This window comes from Oncorhynchus mykiss, chromosome 1 (assembly GCF_057628025.1).
Source record: "Oncorhynchus mykiss isolate SJ-2025 chromosome 1, ASM5762802v1, whole genome shotgun sequence".
Taxonomy (NCBI): domain Eukaryota; kingdom Metazoa; phylum Chordata; class Actinopteri; order Salmoniformes; family Salmonidae; genus Oncorhynchus; species Oncorhynchus mykiss.
Window position 1 is genome coordinate 25,947,877 of NC_143022.1, and position 21,133 is coordinate 25,969,009.

At 41.7% G+C, this 21,133-nt stretch overlaps 1 protein-coding gene across 2 annotated transcripts in view; it reads left to right on the forward strand.

Moving 5' to 3' along the window:
• The first annotated feature begins 5,483 nt into the window (after window positions 1–5,483).
• wwp2 (WW domain containing E3 ubiquitin protein ligase 2) overlaps window positions 5,484–21,133 on the forward strand; it is a 42,201-nt gene continuing 26,551 nt past the window's right edge. For both annotated transcript variants that reach the window (XM_036973896.2, XM_090214737.1), the window contains exons 1-5: window positions 5,484–5,593; window positions 17,590–17,671; window positions 18,432–18,585; window positions 18,720–18,841; window positions 19,171–19,308. In XM_036973896.2, coding sequence (XP_036829791.2) covers window positions 17,602–17,671; window positions 18,432–18,585; window positions 18,720–18,841; window positions 19,171–19,308 — 484 coding nt within the window. In that variant the 5' untranslated portion in view covers window positions 5,484–5,593; window positions 17,590–17,601. The remainder of the gene's footprint in view (window positions 5,594–17,589; window positions 17,672–18,431; window positions 18,586–18,719; window positions 18,842–19,170; window positions 19,309–21,133) is intronic.

The following is a 21,133-nucleotide window of genomic DNA, read 5'->3' on the forward strand; positions in this document are numbered from 1 at the left end:
TATCCAGGGATATCAGTTCGAACCAGTTTGTTTTTTACTTTCTAGTGTTAGTGGGTGCAGTAGTTACTGATGGTTGGTTTGATGCTGTTACCACTGATTGTGGGTAGTGGACAGGGAAGAGAATTATTATCTTGTTCAAATTAAATCGTATTGTATTGGTCACATAGACATGTTTAACAGATGTTTTTGTGGGTGTCGTGAAATGCTTGTGTTTCTAGCTCCAACAGTGCAGTAATATCAAACAAGTAATATCTAAAATGTTCACAACAATACACACAATACAAACAATACAATACACACAAATGTAAAGTAAAGGAAATGGAATTAAGAATATATAAATATTTGGAAGAGCATTGTCGGTGCAGCATAGATTAAAATACAGTAGAATTGAATACAGTATATACATATGAGATGAGTAATGTCCACTCCGAATACCTCTTCTCCACTGCCGGTGTTTTGGATCAGTCTCTAGAATCAGTTCAATTGCCCTGGGGGGTTTGAACAAAGGATCCAATTCGGGAAAGTTGTATTCCTGGTCGTAATGCTGGTAATGCTGATGAGTTACCGCCGTTCTGATATCCAAAAGTTATTTTCGTCTGTATGTAATAGCACAAAAACTTTTCTGGGCTAATAATGTAAGAAATAACGAAAAACTGCAAAGTTTCGATTCTTGTTGTGGTAAATATCTGCATTCTGCTCCCAAGTGGTGCAGCGGTGTAAGGCACTGCATCTCGGTGCTAGAGGCATCACTACAGACCCTGGTTTGATTCCAGGCAGTATCACAACCAGCCGTGATTGCGAGTCCCATAGGGTGGTGCACAATTGGCCCAGTGTCGTCCGGGTTTGGCTGGGGTAGGCCGTCATTGTAAATAAGAATTTGTTCTTAACTGACTTGCCTAGTTAAAAAAATATATATACTTTTTCCAGGGACTGACAAGTGTATATTACATGAAACAAACAAACACATAGAACACCTGAATATTCAAGGTGAGAACAATTCTTCTTTCTTGGCGTGCACAATTTCTGCCTGGTTAGTTGTAGACAAAGAACACATAGACAGTTAATGATATTGACTTTGCTCTGTCAGACCTTTACTTCTTCCTCCTGGAACCCACTCTATGCTACCAGTGAGACTTCCCCTTGACCCACAGGGTCCAAATCAACGTCTTTTGTGAGAGGCTGGTAAAAATGGTGAGATGAGGGCCACACTATTATCCACCCTCTTAATTTTTGCCTCTTCTTTCAGGTGGTCTTTACTCAAATGATGGTGGTAATCATGTAGCAGGTGATATGTTTATGTATTAAATGCATGTGTTTGTACTGTGATTGAATAACTGTGATCCTCAACACAGGGGCCCCACAAGTATGTGTGCTCAGCCCCCTCTTGAACTCCCTGTTCAACCATGACTGTGTGACCAAGCACACCTCCAACTCAATTATCAAGTTTGCAGACGACATAACGGTAGTAGGCCTGATTACCAACAATGACGAGACAGTCTACAGGGAGAAGGTGAGGGCCCTGGCGGAGTGGTGCCAGGAAAATAACATGTCAATCAACATCAATAAAACGAAGGAGCTGATCATGGACTTCAGGAAACAGCAGAGGGAGCACTCACCCAACCACATCGACATGGCCGCAGTGGAGAAGGTGAAAATCTTCAAGTTCCTCTGGGTACACATCACTGACAATCTGAAATGGTCCATCCACACAGATAGTGTAGTGAAGAAGGCGCAACAGCACCTCTTCAACATCAGGAGGCTGAAGAAATTCAGCTTGGCCCCTAAGACCCTCACAAACTTTTACAGATGCACCATGAAGAGCATCCTGTCAGGCTGTATCACTGCCTGATACGGCAACTGCACCACCCGCAACCTCAGGGCTCTCCAGAGGGTGGTGTCATCTGCCCAACGCATCACCAGGGGCACACTGCCTGCTCTCCAGGACATCAACAGCATCCGATATCACAGGAAGGACAAAAAGATCATCAAGGACATCAACCACCTGAGGCACGGCCTGTTCACCCGCTATCATCCAGAAGGTGAGGTCAGTACAGGTGCATCAAAGCTGGGACCAAGAGACTGAAAAACAGCTTCTATCTCAAGGCCATCAGACTGTTAAATAGTCATCACTAGCCGGCCTCCACCCAGTACCCTGCCCTGCACTTAGATACGGTCACTAGCCGGCTACCACCTGGTTACTCAAACCTGCAACTTGAGGCTGCTGCCCTATGTACATAGACATAGAATCACTGGTCACTTTAATAATGGAACACTGGTCAGTGGTCACTAATAATGTTTACATATTGTTTTACTAATTTCATATGTATACTGTATTCAAGTCAATGTCATCCTATTTAACTATTGCTGTATATACTATACTATCCTATGTATTCTACAGATATACTATATATTCTATCCACGTACTGTCCATAATGTCTTTAATGTCTATAAATTCCAGCATATATTTACAGTGCCTTGCGAAAGTATTCGGCCCCCTTGAACTTTGCGACCTTTTGCCACATTTCAGGCTTCAAACATAAAGATATAAAACTGTATTTTTTTGTGAAGAATCAACAACAAGTGGGACACAATCATGAAGTGGAACGACATTTATTGGATATTTCAAACTTTTTTAACAAATCAAAAACTGAAAAATTGGGCGTGCAAAATTATTCAGCCCCCTTAAGTTAATACTTTGTAGCGCCACCTTTTGCTGCGATTACAGCTGTAAGTCGCTTGGGGTATGTCTCTATCAGTTTTGCACATCGAGAGACTGACATTTTTTCCCATTCCTCCTTGCAAAACAGCTCGAGCTCAGTGAGGTTGGATGGAGAGCATTTGTGAACAGCAGTTTTCAGTTCTTTCCACAGATTCTCGATTGGATTCAGGTCTGGACTTTGACTTGGCCATTCTAACACCTGGATATGTTTATTTTTATTCCATTGTAGATTTTGCTTTATGTTTTGGATCATTGTCTTGTTGGAAGACAAATCTCCGTCCCAGTCTCAGGTCTTTTGCAGACTCCATCAGGTTTTCTTCCAGAATGGTCCTGTATTTGGCTCCATCCATCTTCCCATCAATTTTAACCATCTTCCCTGTCCCTGCTGAAGAAAAGCAGGCCCAAACCATGATGCTGCCACCACCATGTTTGACAGTGGGGATGGTGTGTTCAGGGTGATGAGCTGTGTTGCTTTTACGCCAAACATAACGTTTTGCATTGTTGCCAAAAAGTTCAATTTTGGTTTCATCTGACCAGAGCACCTTCTTCCACATGTTTGGTGTCTCTCCCAGGTGGCTTGTGGCAAACTTTAAACGACACTTTTTATGGATATCTTTAAGAAATGGCTTTCTTCTTGCCACTCTTCCATGAAGGCCAGATTTGTGCAATATACGACTGATTGTTGTCCTATGGACAGAGTCTCCCACCTCAGCTGTAGATCTCTGCAGTTCATCCAGAGTGATCATGGGCCTCTTGGCTGCATCTCTGATCAGTCTTCTCCTTGTATGAGCTGAAAGTTTAGAGGGACGGCCAGGTCTTGGTAGATTTGCAGTGGTCTGATACTCCTTCCATTTCAATATTATCGCTTGCACAGTGCTCCTTGGGATGTTTAAAGCTTGGGAAATATTTTTGTATCCAAATCCGGCTTTAAACTTCTTCACAACAGTATCTCGGACCTGCCTGGTGTGTTCCTTGTTCTTCATGAAGCTCTCTGCGCTTTTGACGGACCTCTGAGACTATCACAGTGCAGGTGCATTTATACGGAGACTTGATTACACACAGGTTGATTGTATTTATCATCATTAGTCATTTAGGTCAACATTGGATCATTCAGAGATCCTCACTGAACTTCTGGAGAGAGTTTTCTGCACTGAAAGTAAAGGGGCTGAATAATTTTGCACGCCCAATTTTTCAGTTTTTGATTTGTTAAAAAAGTTTGAAATATCCAATAAATGTCGTTCCACTTCATGATTGTGTCCCACTTGTTGTTGATTCTTCACAAAAAAATACAGTTTTATATATTTATGTTTGAAGCCTGAAATGTGGCAAAAGGTCGCAAAGTTCAAGGGGGCCGAATACTTTCGCAAGGCACTGTATATATATATATTTATACTCCAGACTCCGACATTGCTCGTCCTAATATTTATATATTCCTTAATTCCATTATTTTACTTTTAGATCTGTGTGTATTATTGTGAATTGCTAGATATTACTCAACTGCTGGAGCTAGGAACACAAGCATTTCGCTACAACCGCAATAACATCTGTGTATGTGTATGCGACCAATATAATTTGATTTGATTTATGTATAAACATTTTGTTTGTTTTGTTGTGCCAGTATCTCATTGCTCTGCCCTTGCACAACTGTCGTCTAGGGATCTTCATCATGATGCTCTTTGAGGTGAGTTACACTGAACTACCATACAGTATGGGTCTATATGTGTTCATGCAGTGTGTGTTTGAACATGAATGTTAACACCTCCTTCTCTTTCCCTTCCCCAGCTCCTAGTAGGTGTTTACCCTGGACACTATTTCAGGGGTAACTATGGCAGTGGGCTGGTGTGGCTGTGCTTGCTACTGGGTCCTTCTCTGGCTGTGATTATCTATTTCCACGACCACTACACGAGTCACCATGGCCAACGTCCTCCTGGACTGTCCGCTGCTGACTGTTTGTCATGATCACTCACTTATGCTGACTTTGGATAGGCTCCAGCACTTTTTGATATCTTTGAAAGACTACTGTCCAGTTTAGGATTCGTCCATTTGTTGGGAGTCATCACAGCCTTAATATCTATTTTTTTTATTTTTGTTGAAAGACCAACAAAATATACACCACAGCTATTCATAATTATTTTGAATTTGAATCTTTGGAGCCTGTGTCCTGTCATTATGTGACTCAATCACACATGAAAGATAGGGCTGCTTATTCACTGTTCACAAGTCACCCAACGTTTACTGTAGGTTTATGGATCATAGCCAACTTTTTTTAGACTACTGGTAACTAACTGCCCGGTGAAAACTATTGGGAAACCACGCCATGTTGAGTTCAAGCACAAAATGAATTATACAGTATACCTTCCAATTGAATTGTGCTGTTAATTCTTTACTGGCCAACCACACCATGTTGAATTCACACACAGTGTGAACGGAGTGAAATACAGTATATAGCTGAATTGTACTTGATACTTTGGCAAGCTTATAAAGCTATAAGAAATGTGATAGTTGTGATGTGCTTGCCCTCTTACCGAGATAAACTGTCAGAACATTCTAGGAAGATAATTTCTATTGTATTTATATATTGTTTTGATTTTATTTCAGATAGTTTGTGTATTTGTGATTATCTTTCCCGTACGTGTTCTCCTTTTTGTCACATATAGGTTTGCCGATAAAGGGGTGCAAATGTACTCTTAAATAAACATGCATTGTTATATTTGGTTTATTAAAGCGGTCAAAAATACTGTACCTGTATTTGCATGTTGTGAACCACAATTCATTGCGCTAGCCTTTTACTGTGAATCACGTGACCCCGTCATTGAGGTAGGCGGAAATGAAAGTTAACCAGTTAGCGGTACCAGAGGTCCACAGCTGAAAAAGGTATTTATGAGAAAATAAACGAAATACGTTGCCAGCAATGTCAAGTAAAACTGGGTTGTAGAAAACATTTCTTCAATAGTACACATTTTTCTAACTACGTTTACGAGAAAAGGTGGCTGTCATGTCCTTATGCCCACACAAAGCTGTAGGCTAGCTAGGAGCTATAACGTTAGCTCACCATCTTCCGTGTTTTGTTTTTGTGGGCAGGGTATTTAAATATGGAGGCAATGAGACACTTTGAGTTGTTGATGTGTACAGTTAATCGATGTACATTAAGCTAGTAGTTATCAGCAAATGCGATGTCTCACCCTGTGCATCTTACACGCAGTAAATGTTTAGGTTCCCTTTTGTTGGATCACACCAAAGATGGTGGATAAATGAAGATAGTCACTCCGTTCGTTTACCTTTAAAAAAATGGTCAACTAAATTTTAATTGGTCACATACACGTGTTTAGCAGATGTTATTGCGGGCTAGCGAAATGTTTGTGTTTCTAGCTCCAACAGTGCAGTAATACCCAACAACAATACACACATCTAAAGTAATGGAATTAAGAATATATAAATATTTGGATGAGCAATGTTGGAGCGGCATAGACTAAAATACAGTAGAATACAGTATATACATATGAGATTAGTTATGCAAACATTATTAAAGTGGCCAGTGATTTCAAGTCTATGTATATAGGGCAGCAGCCTCTAAGGCGCTAGTGATGGCTATTTAACAGTCTGATGACCTTGAGATAGAAGCTGTTTTTCAGTCTCTCGGTCCCAGCTTTGATGCACCTGTACTGACCTCGCCTTCTGGATGATAGCTGGGTGAACAGGCAGTGGCTCGGGTGATTGTTATCCTTTGATCTTTTTGGCCTTTGTGTGACATTGGGTGCTGTAGATGTCCTGTAGGGCAGGTAGTTTGCCGCCACCGTCTGGAGCGCCCTGCGGTTGCGGGCGGTGCAGTTACCGTACCAGGCGGTGATACCCGACAGGATGCTCTTAATTGTGCATCTGTAAAAGTTTGTGAGGGTTTTAGGTGCCAAGCCAAATTTCTTCAGGCTTCTTCACCACACTGTCTGTGGGTGGACCATTTCAGTTTGTCAGTGATGTGTACGCGGAGGAGCAAGTGGGTCGGATCTGATGTCTAGTTAACGATTTGTTTTTGGGGTAACATTTATGCTGGATCGAAAAGGTGTATTGTAGGACATGATAACACCCAGATATGACTAAGCTATTCAAGCTACGACTGTCTCCTATGACTATCTCATAGTGAAGGGGTTCCCTAACATTTTCACTCATGCCTCACGCGTGTGCCTCGTAGATTTCTATGGGCACAAGCACTGTTCATGACACAAACTGTTCACACCCCTCTTGTTGGCAGAGAGAAAATGTTGCAGGTTTAAAGCTTGTTTCCTGCAATTCTGCACATTTTGTCATTGGGTGCAGAGCAAATGTTGCTGTTTCAAAGCTCATTTTATTGCAATTCAATAAATTTGCCATGTCTAATGTGTATTCATGTGATATTTGAGTGACTCGAACTTTACTACAAAATCTATGGGCTAATAAATCTAGTTAAAAAACATCTGACATGGGCTAATTGATCTGGGCATTTCTGACAAGTTATAAATATCTCTCTAAAGTATGCAATGACTGACATGATGGGGAAAACTGATGACACACTACCCAATTTCGAAATTGCACCTTGTGCGTTTTACTATTACAACTTTCAACAAAGTCAGACTGATAAGTGTTCAATTGGGTTGGGAGCTGGTGACTGAGACGGCCATGGCATATGTTTGACATAGTTTTCATGCTCATCAAACCATTCAGTGACCACTCGTGCCCTGTGGATGGAAACATTGTCATTCTATGGGGGTAAAGCCATGGTAGTAAACATGATTTTTTTTTTTTATACATGACCCTAAGCATGATGGGATGTTAATTGCTTAATTAACTCTGGAGCCAAACCTGTGTGAAAGCACCCAGTTCAATGTAACATTGCTAGGTTTAGGCTACTACATGTAGAATGGCTCCGGAGAGGGTGGCTGACGTTTTACTTGTTCCTAACAAAATGTGTTATTTGGTTGTTTTTTTTGCATTGTTTGTAACTTATTTTAGAACTTATTTTGTACATAGTGTTGCTGCTACCATCTCTTATAACCAAAAATAACTTCTGGACATCAGAACAGCGATTACTCACCACAAACTGGTAGAAGCTTTTTCCTTTAAAGAGTCCAACGTGAAGGACATATTGCTTTCCCGGGAACAGGCCCAAATCCACATTATTTGCGTGAAGAGAAGATGGAGAAAAAGGAGGCGGAGGTCAGGCTGCCTTCTGAGAATCCATAGACGAGCGAGTAAACCCCCACTGCCATCTGTTCTTTTGGCAAACATGCAATCATCGGAAAATAAAATCAATGACCTACGAGCAAGATTAAACTACCAACAGGACATTAAAAACCGTAATATCTTAAGTTTCACCGAGTCGTGGCTGAACGACAACATGAACAACATACAGCTGGCGGGTTTTACACTGTATCGGCAGGACAGAACAGCAGCCTCTGCTAAGACAAGGGGTGGCAGTCTATGTATATTTGTAAACAACAGCTTGTGAAAGATATCTAAGGAAGTCTCAAGATTTTGCTCGCCTGAGGTAGAGTATCTCATGATAAGCTGTAGACCACACTAATCTACCTAGAGAGTTGTCATCTGTATTTTTCGTATCTGTCTACATACCACCACAGACCAATGCTGGCACTAAGACCGCACTCAATGTGCTGAATACGGCCATAAGCAAACAGGAAAACGCTCATCCAGAGGCGGTGCTCCTAGTGGCCGAGGACTTTAATGCAGGGAAACTTCAATCCGTTTTGCCACATTTCCACCAGCATGTTAAATGTACAACCAGAGGGGGAAAAAACTCTAGACCACCTTTACTCCACACACAAAGATGCGTATAAAGCTCTCCCTCCATTTGGCAAATACGACCATAATTTTATCCTCCTGATTCCTTGCTTACAAGCTCAAATGAAAGCAGGAAGCAACAGTGACTCGGTCAATGAAACAGTGATCAGATGAAGCAGATGCTAAATTACAGAACTGTTTTGCTAGCACAGGCTGGAATATGTTCCGCGATTCTTCCGATGACTTTGAGGTGTACACCACATCGGTCACTGGCTTCATCAATAAGTGCATCAATGACGTCGTCCCCACAGTGACTGTAAGTACATACCCCAACCAGAAGTCATGGATCCGCACTAAGCTAAAGGGTAGAGCTGCCTCTTTCAAGGAGCGGGACTCTAACCCGGAAGCTTATTAGAAATTCCGCTATGCACCAGCTGTTCCGGACAATAGTGTGATCACGCACTCCGCAGCCGATGTGAGTAAGACCTTTAAACAGGTCAACATTCACAAGGCCGCAGGGCCAGGGACAGACGGATTACCAGGACGTGTACTGCGAGCATGCGCTGACCAACTGGCAAGTGTCTTTACTGACATTTTCAACCTCTCCCTGCCTGAGTCTGAAATACCAACATGTTTTAAGAAGACCACCATAGTGCCTGTGCCCAAGAACACTAAGATAACCTGCCTAAATGACTACCGACCCGTAGCACACCATGAAATGCTTTGAAGGGCTGGTCATGCCTCACATCAACACTATTATCACAGAAACCCTATACCCACTCCAATTTGCATACCGCCCTAAGAGATCCACAGATGATGCAATCTCTTTTGCACTCAACACTGCCCTTTCCCACCTGGACAAAAGGAACACCTATGTGAGAATGATATTCATTGACTACAGCTCAGCGTTCAACACCATAGTGCCCTCAAAGCTCATCACTAAGCTAAGGACCCTGGGACTAAACACCCCCCTCTGAAAATGGATCCTGGACTTCTTGACGGGCCGCCCCAGGTGGTAAGGGTAGGTAACAACACATCTGCCACGCTGCTCCTCAACACGGGGGCCCCTCAGGGGTACCTACTTAGTCCCCTCCTGTACTCCCTGTTCACTCATGACTCCATGGCCAGGCACGACTCCAACACCATCATTAAGTTTGACGATGACAGAACCGTGGTAGGCCTGATTACCGACGAGACGGTCAGAGACCTGGTCGTGTGGTGCCAAGACAACAACCTCTCCCTCAACGTGATCAAGACAAAGGAGGTGATTGTGGACTGCAGGAAAAGGAGGACCAAACACGCCCCCATTCTCATCAACGGGGCTGTAGTGGAGCAGGTTGATATCTTCAAGTTCCTTGGTGTCCAAATCACCAACAAACTATCATGGTCCAAACTAGGGTTGCACATTTTGGGGAAAATCAGAGCTGGAAACTTTCCATGGGAATTAACGGAAATAAATATATGCAAATTAATATTAATACCATTTAAATGTCTATGTTTTTTGCATTGTCTATATTTACCATATAATATGGAGAGACAGACATAAACCTTTTACCTTTTCGGGGGTGGAAGGTAGCCTAGTGGTTATAGCATTGAGCCAGTAACCGAAAGGTTGCTAGATTGAATCACCGAGCTGACAAGGTAAATGTCCGTTCTGCCCCTGAACAAGGCACTTAACACACTGTTCCTAAGCCGTCATTTTAAATACGAATTTGTTCTTAATTGACTTGCCTAGTTACAGTTGAAGTCTGAAGTTTATATACACTTAGGGTGGAGTCATTAAAACTTTTTTTTTTTCAACCACTCCACAAATTTCTTGTTAACAAACTGTAGTTCTGGCAAATCGGTTAGGACATTGTGTATGTATTGTATTGACAATGTATTGTGCATGACACAATTCATTTATTCCAACAATTATTTACAGACAGATTATTTCACATATAATTCACTGTATCACAATTCCAGTGGGTCAGAAGTTTGCATACACTAAGTTGACTGTGCCTTTAAACAGCTTTGAAAATTCCAGGAAATGTCATGGCTCTAGAAGCTTTTGATAGGCTAATTGACCTAATTTGAGTCAATTGGAGGTGTACCCGTGGATGTATTTCAAGGCCTACCTTCAAACTCAGCGCCTCTTTGCTTGACATCATGGGAAAATCAAAAGAAATCAGCTAAGACCTCCACAAGTCTGGTTCATCCTTGGTAGCAATTTCCAAATGCCTGAAGGTACCACATTCATCTGTACAATAGTACGCAAGTATAAATGCCATGGGACAATGCAGCCGTCATACCGACCAGGAAGGAGACGCTTTCTGTCTCCTAGAGATGAATGTACTTTGGTGCGAAAAGTGCAAATCAATCCCAGAACAACAGCAAAGGACCTTGTGAAGATACTTGAGGAAACCTGTACAGAAGTATCTGTATCCACAGTAAAACTAGTTCAGTATCGACATAATGTGAAAGGCCGCTCAGCAAGGAAGAAGCCACTGCTCCAAGACTGCCATACAAAAGCCATACTGTGGTTTGCAACTGGGGGACGAAATTTGTACTATTTGGAGAAATGTCCTCTGGTCTGATGAAACAAAAATAGAACTGTTTGGTCATAATGACCATCATTATGTTTGGAGGAAAAAGGGGGAGGCTTGCAAGCCGAAGAACACCTCCCATCCGTGAAGCACGGGGGTGGCAGCATCATGTTGTGGGGTGCTTTGCTGTAGGAGGGACTGGTGCACTTCACAAAATAGATGGCGTCATGAGGATGGAAAATTATGTGGATATATTGAAGCAACATCTCAAGACATCAGTCAGGAAGTTAACCTCGTTGGGCTAGAGGGCAGTATTTTCACGTCTGGATGAAAAGCGTGCCCAGAGTAAACGACCTGCTACTCAGGCCCAGAAGCTAGGATATGCATATTATTAGTAGATTTGGATAGAAAACACTGACGTTTCTAAAACTGTTTGAATGATGTCTGTGAGTATAACATAACTCATATGGCAGGCGAAAACCTGAGAAAATCCAACCATGAAGTAGGAAATCTGAGATTTGTAGTTTTTTCAAGTGATTGCCTTTCCAATATCCAGTGTAAATGGGGTCAGATTGCACTTCCTAAGGCTGCCACTAGATGTCAACAGTCTTTAGAAAGTTGTTTCAGGCTTCTATTGTGAAAGGGGAGAGAATAAGACCACTCAAAGCAGGTGGCTCAGCTGAAAGCCATGAGTTGTTTATGGCGCGTGGCCGTGAGCGCCGTTCCCTTTCGTTTCTAATGACAACGGAATTGTCCGGTTGGAATATTATTGACGATTTATGATAAAAACATCCTATAGATTGATTATATATATCGTTTGACATGTTTCTACGAACTTTAATTCATTTTTTTTACTTTTCGTCTGGACTTAGTGCACGCGTTTTGTGCATTTGGATTAGTGAACTAAACGTGCGAACAAAAAGTAGGTATTTGGACATAAAGATGAACTTTATCGAACAAAACAAACATTTATTGTGGAACTGGGATTCCTGGGAGTGCATTCCGATGAAGATCATCAAAGGTAAGTGAATATTTATAAAGCTATTTCTGACTTTTGTTGACTCCACAACATGGCCGGTATCTGTATGGCTTGTTTTGGTGGCTGAGTGTTGTACTCAGATTATCGCATGGTGTGCTTTCACCGTAAAGCTTTTTTGAAATCTGACAGCGGTTGCATTAAGGAGAAAGTTATCTTTAAGCCGTTTTGCCACAACTTTGGAAGTATGCTTGGGGTCATTGTCCATTTGGAAGACCCATTTGCGACCAAGCTTTAAGGACAACAAAGGCAAGGTATTGGAGTGGCCGTAACAAAGCCCTGACCTCAATCCCATAGAAAATTTGTGGGCAGAATTGAAAAAGCGTGTGCGAGCAAGGAGGCCCACAAACCTGACTCAGTTACACCAGCTCTGTCAGGCGGAATGGGCCAAAATTCACCCAACTTATTGTGGGAAGCTTGTGGAAGACTACCCAAAACGTTTGACCCAAGTTGAACAATTTTAAAGGCAATGCTACGAAATACTAATGAGTATATGTAAACTTCTGACCCACTGGGAATGTTATGAAAGAAATAAAAACTGAAATAAATCATTCTATCTACTATTATTCTGACATTTCACATTCTTCAAATAAAGTGGTGATTCTAACTGACCTAAGACAGGGAATTTCCACTAGGATTTAAATGTCAGGAATTGTGAAAAACTGAGTTTAAATGTAGTTGGCTAAGGTGTATGTAAACTTCTGACTTCAACTGTAAATAAAGGTTACATTTAAAAAATCATTAGTAGACATAGTTGCAAATGTTTAAATCCTTCCAATATAAATTTTAAAAACTATTTACTAAAAACTTTAAAACTTTAATTAAATGAGTTGACTCTTAATATGGGATGATTTCACTGAACAACAAAATAAAGGGAATATTGAATGATCCCCAATGATCCATCGCATCTCCCAGAATCTGTAAAGTTATAGTCTAGAAGCTAAAGCTATGTTTGTCTTCCTCTCAGGCTTCCATGTCGTCTTCCTGGACCTCCAAAATGTCCACTTTTTGAACATCAGACTCAGAGGCCTCATCTTCTCTGTCACTTTCCAGCCTTGTTGAGGATGACTTGTTGTCAGGCTCAAGAAGCCTCGAATTTGCCCGGATGGCCACCAAATTTTCATCCCTTGTACTGGTCAGCCTGTTGCGTGCTTTGGTGTGTGTGTTCCCAAATAAGGACAAGTTGCACTCTGAGGCGGCTGATGTTGGTGGGATTTGGAGGATGATGAAGGCAACAGGGGAAAGAGCCACAGATCCACAAAGTCCCTTCCACCAGGTGGCTGATGAGATATGTTGGCATGACTGCCATATTGCATCTCCATCCCAAAGCCCTTACTTGGAAGTGTACTTCGCCAGACTGCCAAGAACCTTGCCGTCATCCAGGCCAAGGTGGCGAGACACAGTAGTGATGACACCACAGGCCTTGTTGTTACAACTTTCCACATTTGCACGTAGGCCTAGTGTCCAACATGTACGCTGCGGCGTGTATGGGCTTCAGGCAGTCTTCACACTTTTTCATGTATTTCAGAACTGCAGTTTCCTCTGCTTGGAGCAATAGTGATGTGGGCAGGGCAGTACAGATTTATTCTCTTACATCTACAAGCAGAGTCTGAACATCAGACAGGATGGCATTGTCTCCCGCAATCCGTGCAATGGCTACTGCTATAGGTTTCGGGCTGCTTACCACTCTCCCAAAATACATCATCCAGGAGGATCTTCTTGATGAGGCTGTCCATATTGGCAGACTGATATTGCCATTTCTTGGAGAGACTCCTTCCCTTCCAGGAGACTGTCAAACATGATGACCACACCATCCCAACGGGTGTTGCTGGGCAGCTTCTTCTCACTTTGCTTGGTGAAGTAGGTTGCTGCTATAACTTGATGACCCTTCACATACATAACCATTTCCTTGGCTCTCTTGTAGAGTGTATCTGTTGTTTTTAGTGCCATGATGTCCTTGAGGAGCAGATTCAATGCACAAGCAGCACAGACATTGGGTGTGATGTGAGGGTAGGACTCCTCCACTTTAGACCAAGCAGCCTTCATGTTTGCAGAATTGTCTGTCACCAGTGCAAATATCTTCTATGGTCTAAGGTCATTGATGACTGCCTTCAGCTCATCTGCAATGTAGAGACCGGTGTGTCTGTTTTCCTGTGTGTCTGTGCTCTTGTAGAATACTGGTTGAGGGGTGGCGATTATGTAGTTAATTATACCTTGCCCACGAACATTCAACCACCCATCAGAGATGATTGCAATACAGTCTGCTTTCTCTATGATTTGCTTGACCTTCACTTGAACTCTGTTGAACTCTGCATCCAACAAATTAGTAGATAAAGCATGTCTGGTTGGAGGGGTGTATGCTGGGCGAAGAACATTCAGAAATCTCTTCCAATACACATTGCCTGTGAGCATCAGAGGTGAACCAGTTGCATACACAGCTTGAGCAAGACATTCATCAGTATTTCTCTATGTACCGCTATTGAGTAAAAAAAACTAAAATACAATTCCATGTGCAGTTAGATTAAACAACTCCTTTGTAAGATACATTTTTTTAAATTAAACATGTATGGAAATGGGTGAATTGACACTCCTCAGTTAGCAGGCTCAAGCAAGCTAAAACTCACATGGTTGCAAAACTAACTAGCAGAAATTTTTAACAAATTAGAAATGATTTAAACACTATGCTGTAGGCTACTATTTACTAGTTAACAAAAAAATTATGTATGTCATGTAAAATATATTCACCCCACCCAGTATTGTAATCAAAACTTACCAGAAAGCATGTAGTCCTTGGCTCAGACAGTGTAGTAGTGTGGGCTCAATAGCATCTCATTAGATCTTGAGAATCAGCTGTACATGTGATGGAAGAATGCACTGTGCATGCAGATTGTTGCAATTCCATTGAATTGGGTATAGTTTGACCAAAATATGCCGCAAGACATAGAATTGACTAATGTGTATCCCACAAAAAGGTTCACTGTTATAAGCTAACTTTTTTAAGAATTTAAGCAAAATTCCCCAAATTCCCGGGCTTAACTTCCCATGGAAAATTTCCGGAAAAATTCAGGAAATTAACCGGAAAGTTTCCGACCCTTTGCAACCCTAGTCTTAACACACCAAGACAGTTAGGAAGAGGGCACGACAAAACCTATTCCCCCTCAGGAGACTGAAAAGATTTGGCATGGGTCCTCAAAAGGTTCTACAGCTGCACCATCGAGAGCATGTTGCATCACTGCCTGGTATGGCAACTGCTCGGCCTCCGACCGCAAGGCACTACAGAGGGTAGTGCATGCGGCCCAGTACATCACTGGTGCCAAGCTTCCTGCCATTTAGGACCTCTATACCAGGCGGTGTCAGAGGAAGGCCCTAAAAATTGTCAGACTCCAGCCACCCTAGTCATAGACTGTTCTCTCTTCTTCCGCATGGCAAGCGGTCCTGGAGCGCACAGTCTAAGTCCAAGAGGCTTCTAAACAGGTTCTACCCCCAATCCACAGGACTCTTGAACATCTAATCAAATGGCTACTCCCCCTTTTTACACTGCTGCTACTCTCTGTTATTTGTCATGCATAGTCACTTTAATAACTCTACCTACATGTACATATTACAATTACCTCAACTAACCGGTGCCCCCGCACATTGCCACTGCCTGGTACCCCCAGTATATAGCCTCGCTATTGTTATTTTACTGCTGATCTTGAATTTTTTGTTTGTTTTTCTTAGTTGTATTTTTAAGTATGTTTTTACATATATTTTGTTTATCTGCGTTGTTGGTTAGGGCTTGTAAGTAAGCATTTCACTGTAAGGTCTTCACCTGTTGTATTAGGCACATGTTACAAATACGATTTGATACTCAAATTTTCCCTATACCCATCATGAGGTTGCTACATCCTAGCCTATGAATGACAGGTAACAACGTAGGTGCACACAGGTCTAAGGCACTGCGTCTCAGTGCTAGAGGCATAACTACAAACCCTGGTTCGATCCCGGGCTGTATCACAACCGGCTGTGATTGGGAGTCCCATAAGGCGGCACACAATTGTCCCAGCATCGTCCGGGTTAAGGGAGGGTTTGGCCGGGGTAGGCCATCATTGTAAAATAAGAATTTGTTCTTAATTAACTGACTTGCCTAGTTAAATAAATACATGCATTCAATACCACCTTGCACACTCTTGCCTGCATCTAGCTGATATAAGGTGTAATCATTAGTCCAACATTTTGCAAATGAGACAAATTCAGGTATTTTTTATCCCTGCTTTGTTTGCTTCCGTTTGAGAAATGTTTTTCAACAGAATCAGTGGAATGAATACACCCCTGATCACGCATAAACACAGTTCACTTTCATAGCAGCCACGTTGTATTCCTTCTCACCTCTATGCACTCTCCTCTACTCACCTATTCCTTTCGTTTGTGGACTTCAATGAACAACACATCAGCTGTATGTGACCTAGCGAAAAAACCTTTCCAAGCCAAACCATGTCATAACTGCTACACACAGCCTACGTCGTTGTCCCCATATTAGCTAAAGTAACGTTTTAGTCAATATAGCTAATAGAACTAATGCGTTAGTAAACTTGCTGCAATCATGCAGTAACATTACAGTGTATAGTCAGTAAGCAGTTACACCGGCGGGCACCGGTGGCAATACATTTGTTAAACCTAAAGCTTACCTATTACTTGGAAGAGTTCCAGTGTTGTGTTGGATAGTCATAGCCAGCTAGCTAACATAGCATCCCTCTGTTTGAGCCGGGTGTTTGAGTAACTAAACTGGCCAGCTGCATTTTGCTAGCTAAGTAAGGGAAACTGAAAGTGAAAGAAAATGACTCTATCTCTTGCTTCTCCTTAATTTTTGAATAAAGGAATTTGTTGAAAACTGTTCAACTATTGTCTTAATCTCTTGGAGTCAACTACTCACCACATTTTATGCACTGCACTCCTAGCTAGCTGTAGCTTATGCTTTCAGTGCAGGATTCATTCTCTGATCCTTTGATCGGGTGGACAACATGTCAGTTCATGCTGCAAGAGCTCTAATATGTTGGAGGACATCCTCCGGAAGTTGTCATAATTACTGTGTAAGTCAATTTAAGGCAGTAATAACCAAGAGCCTCCTAGGTTTTGTATTGAAGCCAATATACCAAGAGGAGGGCGGAAGCTTGTTGTCCTCCAGCTACACCATGGTGCTACCCTACAGAGTGTTGCTGAGGCTACTGTAGACCTTCATTACAGAACAATGTGTTTTAATCAATTATTTGGTGATGTGAATATATTTAGTCCATCTTTATCTAAAAAGGATAACTTTTTCAATGTTATCAATACAATTTTTATTTTTTGAAATTCACAGGAGTGTCCTCCCCTTCCTCTGAGGAGCCTCCACTGTTATGTTGTGGTCCACTGTGTGGTCCACTGTGTATGTTGGAAAGGAGGTTACACAGGGGAAATAGATAGATAGCAATTTTTTTGTATTGCAGTGAGTGATTCACTTCGGAGTTTGCTGAGTCATGTCAGTTATGTGTGTTCTTAGATTGTGCCTGTGTCTTTCTCAGGGCTGTGATGTCATGGCAGCAGCCAGTGTGACAAGACCCGGCAATGTCCAGACCACAGAGAAATCACAGTTAACCTTGAAAGGTATAAGCAACTTTTAATTCCTCTCATCTATCACCTGCTCTTGTAACCTACTCTAATACTCACCCTCTTCCCTGTGTCTGTGTAGATTTCTCTTAAACTCATGACAACCTGGTTCCCCAAGCTATTATTGTCCCACTTTCATTTTTCAGCCTCCATTGTTATTCCACTTTTCCATTTGTTCTCCCTGCATTTTATTACTCCCTTTCCTCTCTCTTTTCCTCAGTTAATATTGCATGCACTACTATGCTGTCACCCATCACTCACTCCCCCACTCGTATAAGATCAAATGAAACAAGTTTAATTCACCTTGACAGTTTTAAATAATTGGAACATTTCAGGTCTGTCCTCCTTGTTGAAAAGATTCAGCAGTATCCTAACAGTTATTCGGCCCAAGTTTTCCTGAGCGGATATATAATTCAGTTCAATGTTAATTTCGACATGGATAGCCACGGTAGCCAGGAAGGTTTGACATTTCGCTGGCCAAGTGAGCATCACATTAATATGGAGCAATCAACAACACATTTAAGAACAGAAGTACACTGTGCCTAAACTACCACCCTGTTTGCCTGTGACAGCTAGAGGGCGGCATTTGCATTTTAGTGTTTGCTTGTCATACAGTTACAAATCCAGAGTAGCTGTAATAAGTATTTGTATTACAAACTGTAGTTTAGGGATTGGCTGGAGTTGGTGTACCACAGTAGTCTTTTTTGTATTTTGCTATATGTTCAACAATTGTTAATTTTTTTTCTTCTTCACCAAGTGGTCTCAGCAAAGCCTCAGTCACCCAAGCTGCCCACCCGCTCCAGACTCAGCTCTTTTGTGGAGGTGACTGCAGATGGCCTGACTAGTGAAACCAAGAAAACGGGCAAACGAACTGGACACCTTGAGCTACAGTGGAATGAGGACCTCACCCTGTGAGCCCACCTAATCTCAACCTCACTTACTCTGTTGTTGATGCTTGTATATTGTTTAGAGTGTGTGTGTGTGTGTGTGTGTGTGTGTGTAAGGTAGGCCTATTTGACTGTGTATCTGATTATGACTTGTGTAGGAATGTGACGCCTCAGAGCCGGTTAGATCTTAAGCTGTGGAGCTGCCACACTTTGAGGAAGGAGTTACTGGGGACTGCCACCATTGACCTTCTTGACACTCTGCGTACACATGATGGCAAGAGTAAGACAATAAAAGTTTATTTTTATGTAGGCCATTGTCCATGGATAGTTAGCAGGACTCCCAGTCATGCTACTGTAGTATTCTATCTACTTTAAAATATTTGGGGTTACCCTCTACCGAACTGCAAGTTCAAGTTTACAATTGTGGAAGTCTTACATTTTTTTTACAAACATGTCAGAGAAAGAACTTTGGTTTTCTATACGCAGTTGATAGGTCACTGCTCTTCAATAACCTATCTCTTATCATCCATCTTACTTTTCCCAAATCCTTCATTTTCTTTCTATTTCGTTTTCCTTCCCTCCATCCCACACTTCCCCCTAACCCTCCAGTGGAGAATCTGCAGCTCAGTCTGGTCTTGCAGACCGAGAACAAAGGCTCACTTGTAGCTGGAGGCGAGCTGAACGTCTGTCTGGACGGCCTGGTTGTTGATCTGGGATCTTTGCCCAATGGCAGCACAGCAACAGACAGTGAGTCCCGCCTTGCAACACACACACACATTAACACTTACAAAAGAGTGCACACTCTTTTTTTTAATGCAAACAAAATCTTCCCACACACTTTCTTTCTCATATTCTCTATCTTGCTCTCTGGTATATATTCACTCGCTTTACAGTTAGTGACTTATGCTTTTCAGACTCCACCCAAGCAAGAAGTGCAGGGCTCATTTGGAGAACGGCAAAGAGTGTACTTTGATGTTGCGGTGGAGTTTTTAATGTAACGTAATGTGATAGAATAGTGATGTTTTGAGCCATCATGTTACTAGTGTGCAAGTTTGCACACAGTCTTTCACATGTTGAGAAGAAGACCAAAGAGTTTTATGTGGCTATTTGACAATTACAACTTTCCAAATTTGCACGTAGGCCTAGTTGATACTATTGCTAAATATCCACTATAACTTGTGAACACAGAAACATAATTAGCTGGTAACTCTTTAGTCTCACAATGACGCCGGCGCGTTTTGGACTTGTAACCCCTTTAAAACATTGAGTTTGAGCTACAGACTTCTGGGTTGTACTATTGAATTTGTCTAGACCAACAATTAGTCTGTGTGATTAATGAGGGCTTAGCTAAAGCGCTGTTTGTGAGACAAGGGCGGATCCTGAAGGGGCCCGGGCTGGATCTTTTTATAAAAACCTCTGTAAAGTCCAAATGGTTTGAGCTGCAAACTATTAAAAGAGATCTCAAAGCTGAGATCTCTCACGAACACGCACATGTAACATGTTTTGCTCTAAAGCAACACAAGAGTCATTAGAAGGTAAGGGGTTCTTCTACATAGATCATAGGAAATCCCAGGACGTAGTGTCTGTAATACTGTATGTAATAAGATCACATTGTTTCTGTCACAAACACAACACAGTTGTCAAGGACTCGTTGGATATTAATTTCCCACTGATCAAACCATTTCTGTACTTTCAGCATTCATATAAAGTCATTTTTATCACATTTTTGCTTTGTCTGACCTTATTTTTATTATTGTGACTATTTATGTGAAATTAATTTGTTTATACTTGTTGTCCTGAAAATAAAATGGCCAAACACTTCATTGTGAGGCTAAATGTAAGGACTGGACATGCAGATAAATGAAAGTCTGATTTTGAAGCAGATTTTTGCTGTGTTTTCGGGACAGATAGGGTTAACGACAGTGACAGGTCTTTTTATGTTGTCAACACTTTACTGCATGTATACAAATGAGTGATAAAAAAGCCCACCCAAACAGTGCAGCAGCGTCTTCTGTTTACAAACAGCAGACAAATATACTTTTGTGAGACAAAGATTGGACTTGTCTCTTGAGTTTGTTAAATGTTGTTTTTAATGAATAACAACACATTAAATTGACTTATAGAGGTGGCTTGAATTTCTCAGTTCATGCATCTCTCATCTGTGTATGAAATAACACACAAGCCTTTTCATTCCGAATCACAGAGCCAGAATGTTTCCTAGTGAATGAACACAGCACAAGTCAGGGTTGGGTTTCTGAGCGTATGGTTCATAAATGTGTATCTTTGTGTGTTTAAACAGTACCAGTCAAAGTTTGAACACACCTACTCATTCAAGGGTTTTTCTTTATTTTTACTATTTTCTAGTGAAGACACCAAAACTATAAAATAACACACATGGAATCATGTAGTAACCAAATAAGTGTTAAACAAATCAAAATGCATTTTGTATTTGAGATTCTTCAAAGTAGCCACCATTTGCCTTGATGACAGCTTTGCACACTCTTGGCATTCTCTCAACCAGCATCGTGAGGAAGTCACGTGGAATTCATTTCAATTAACAGGTGTGCCTTGT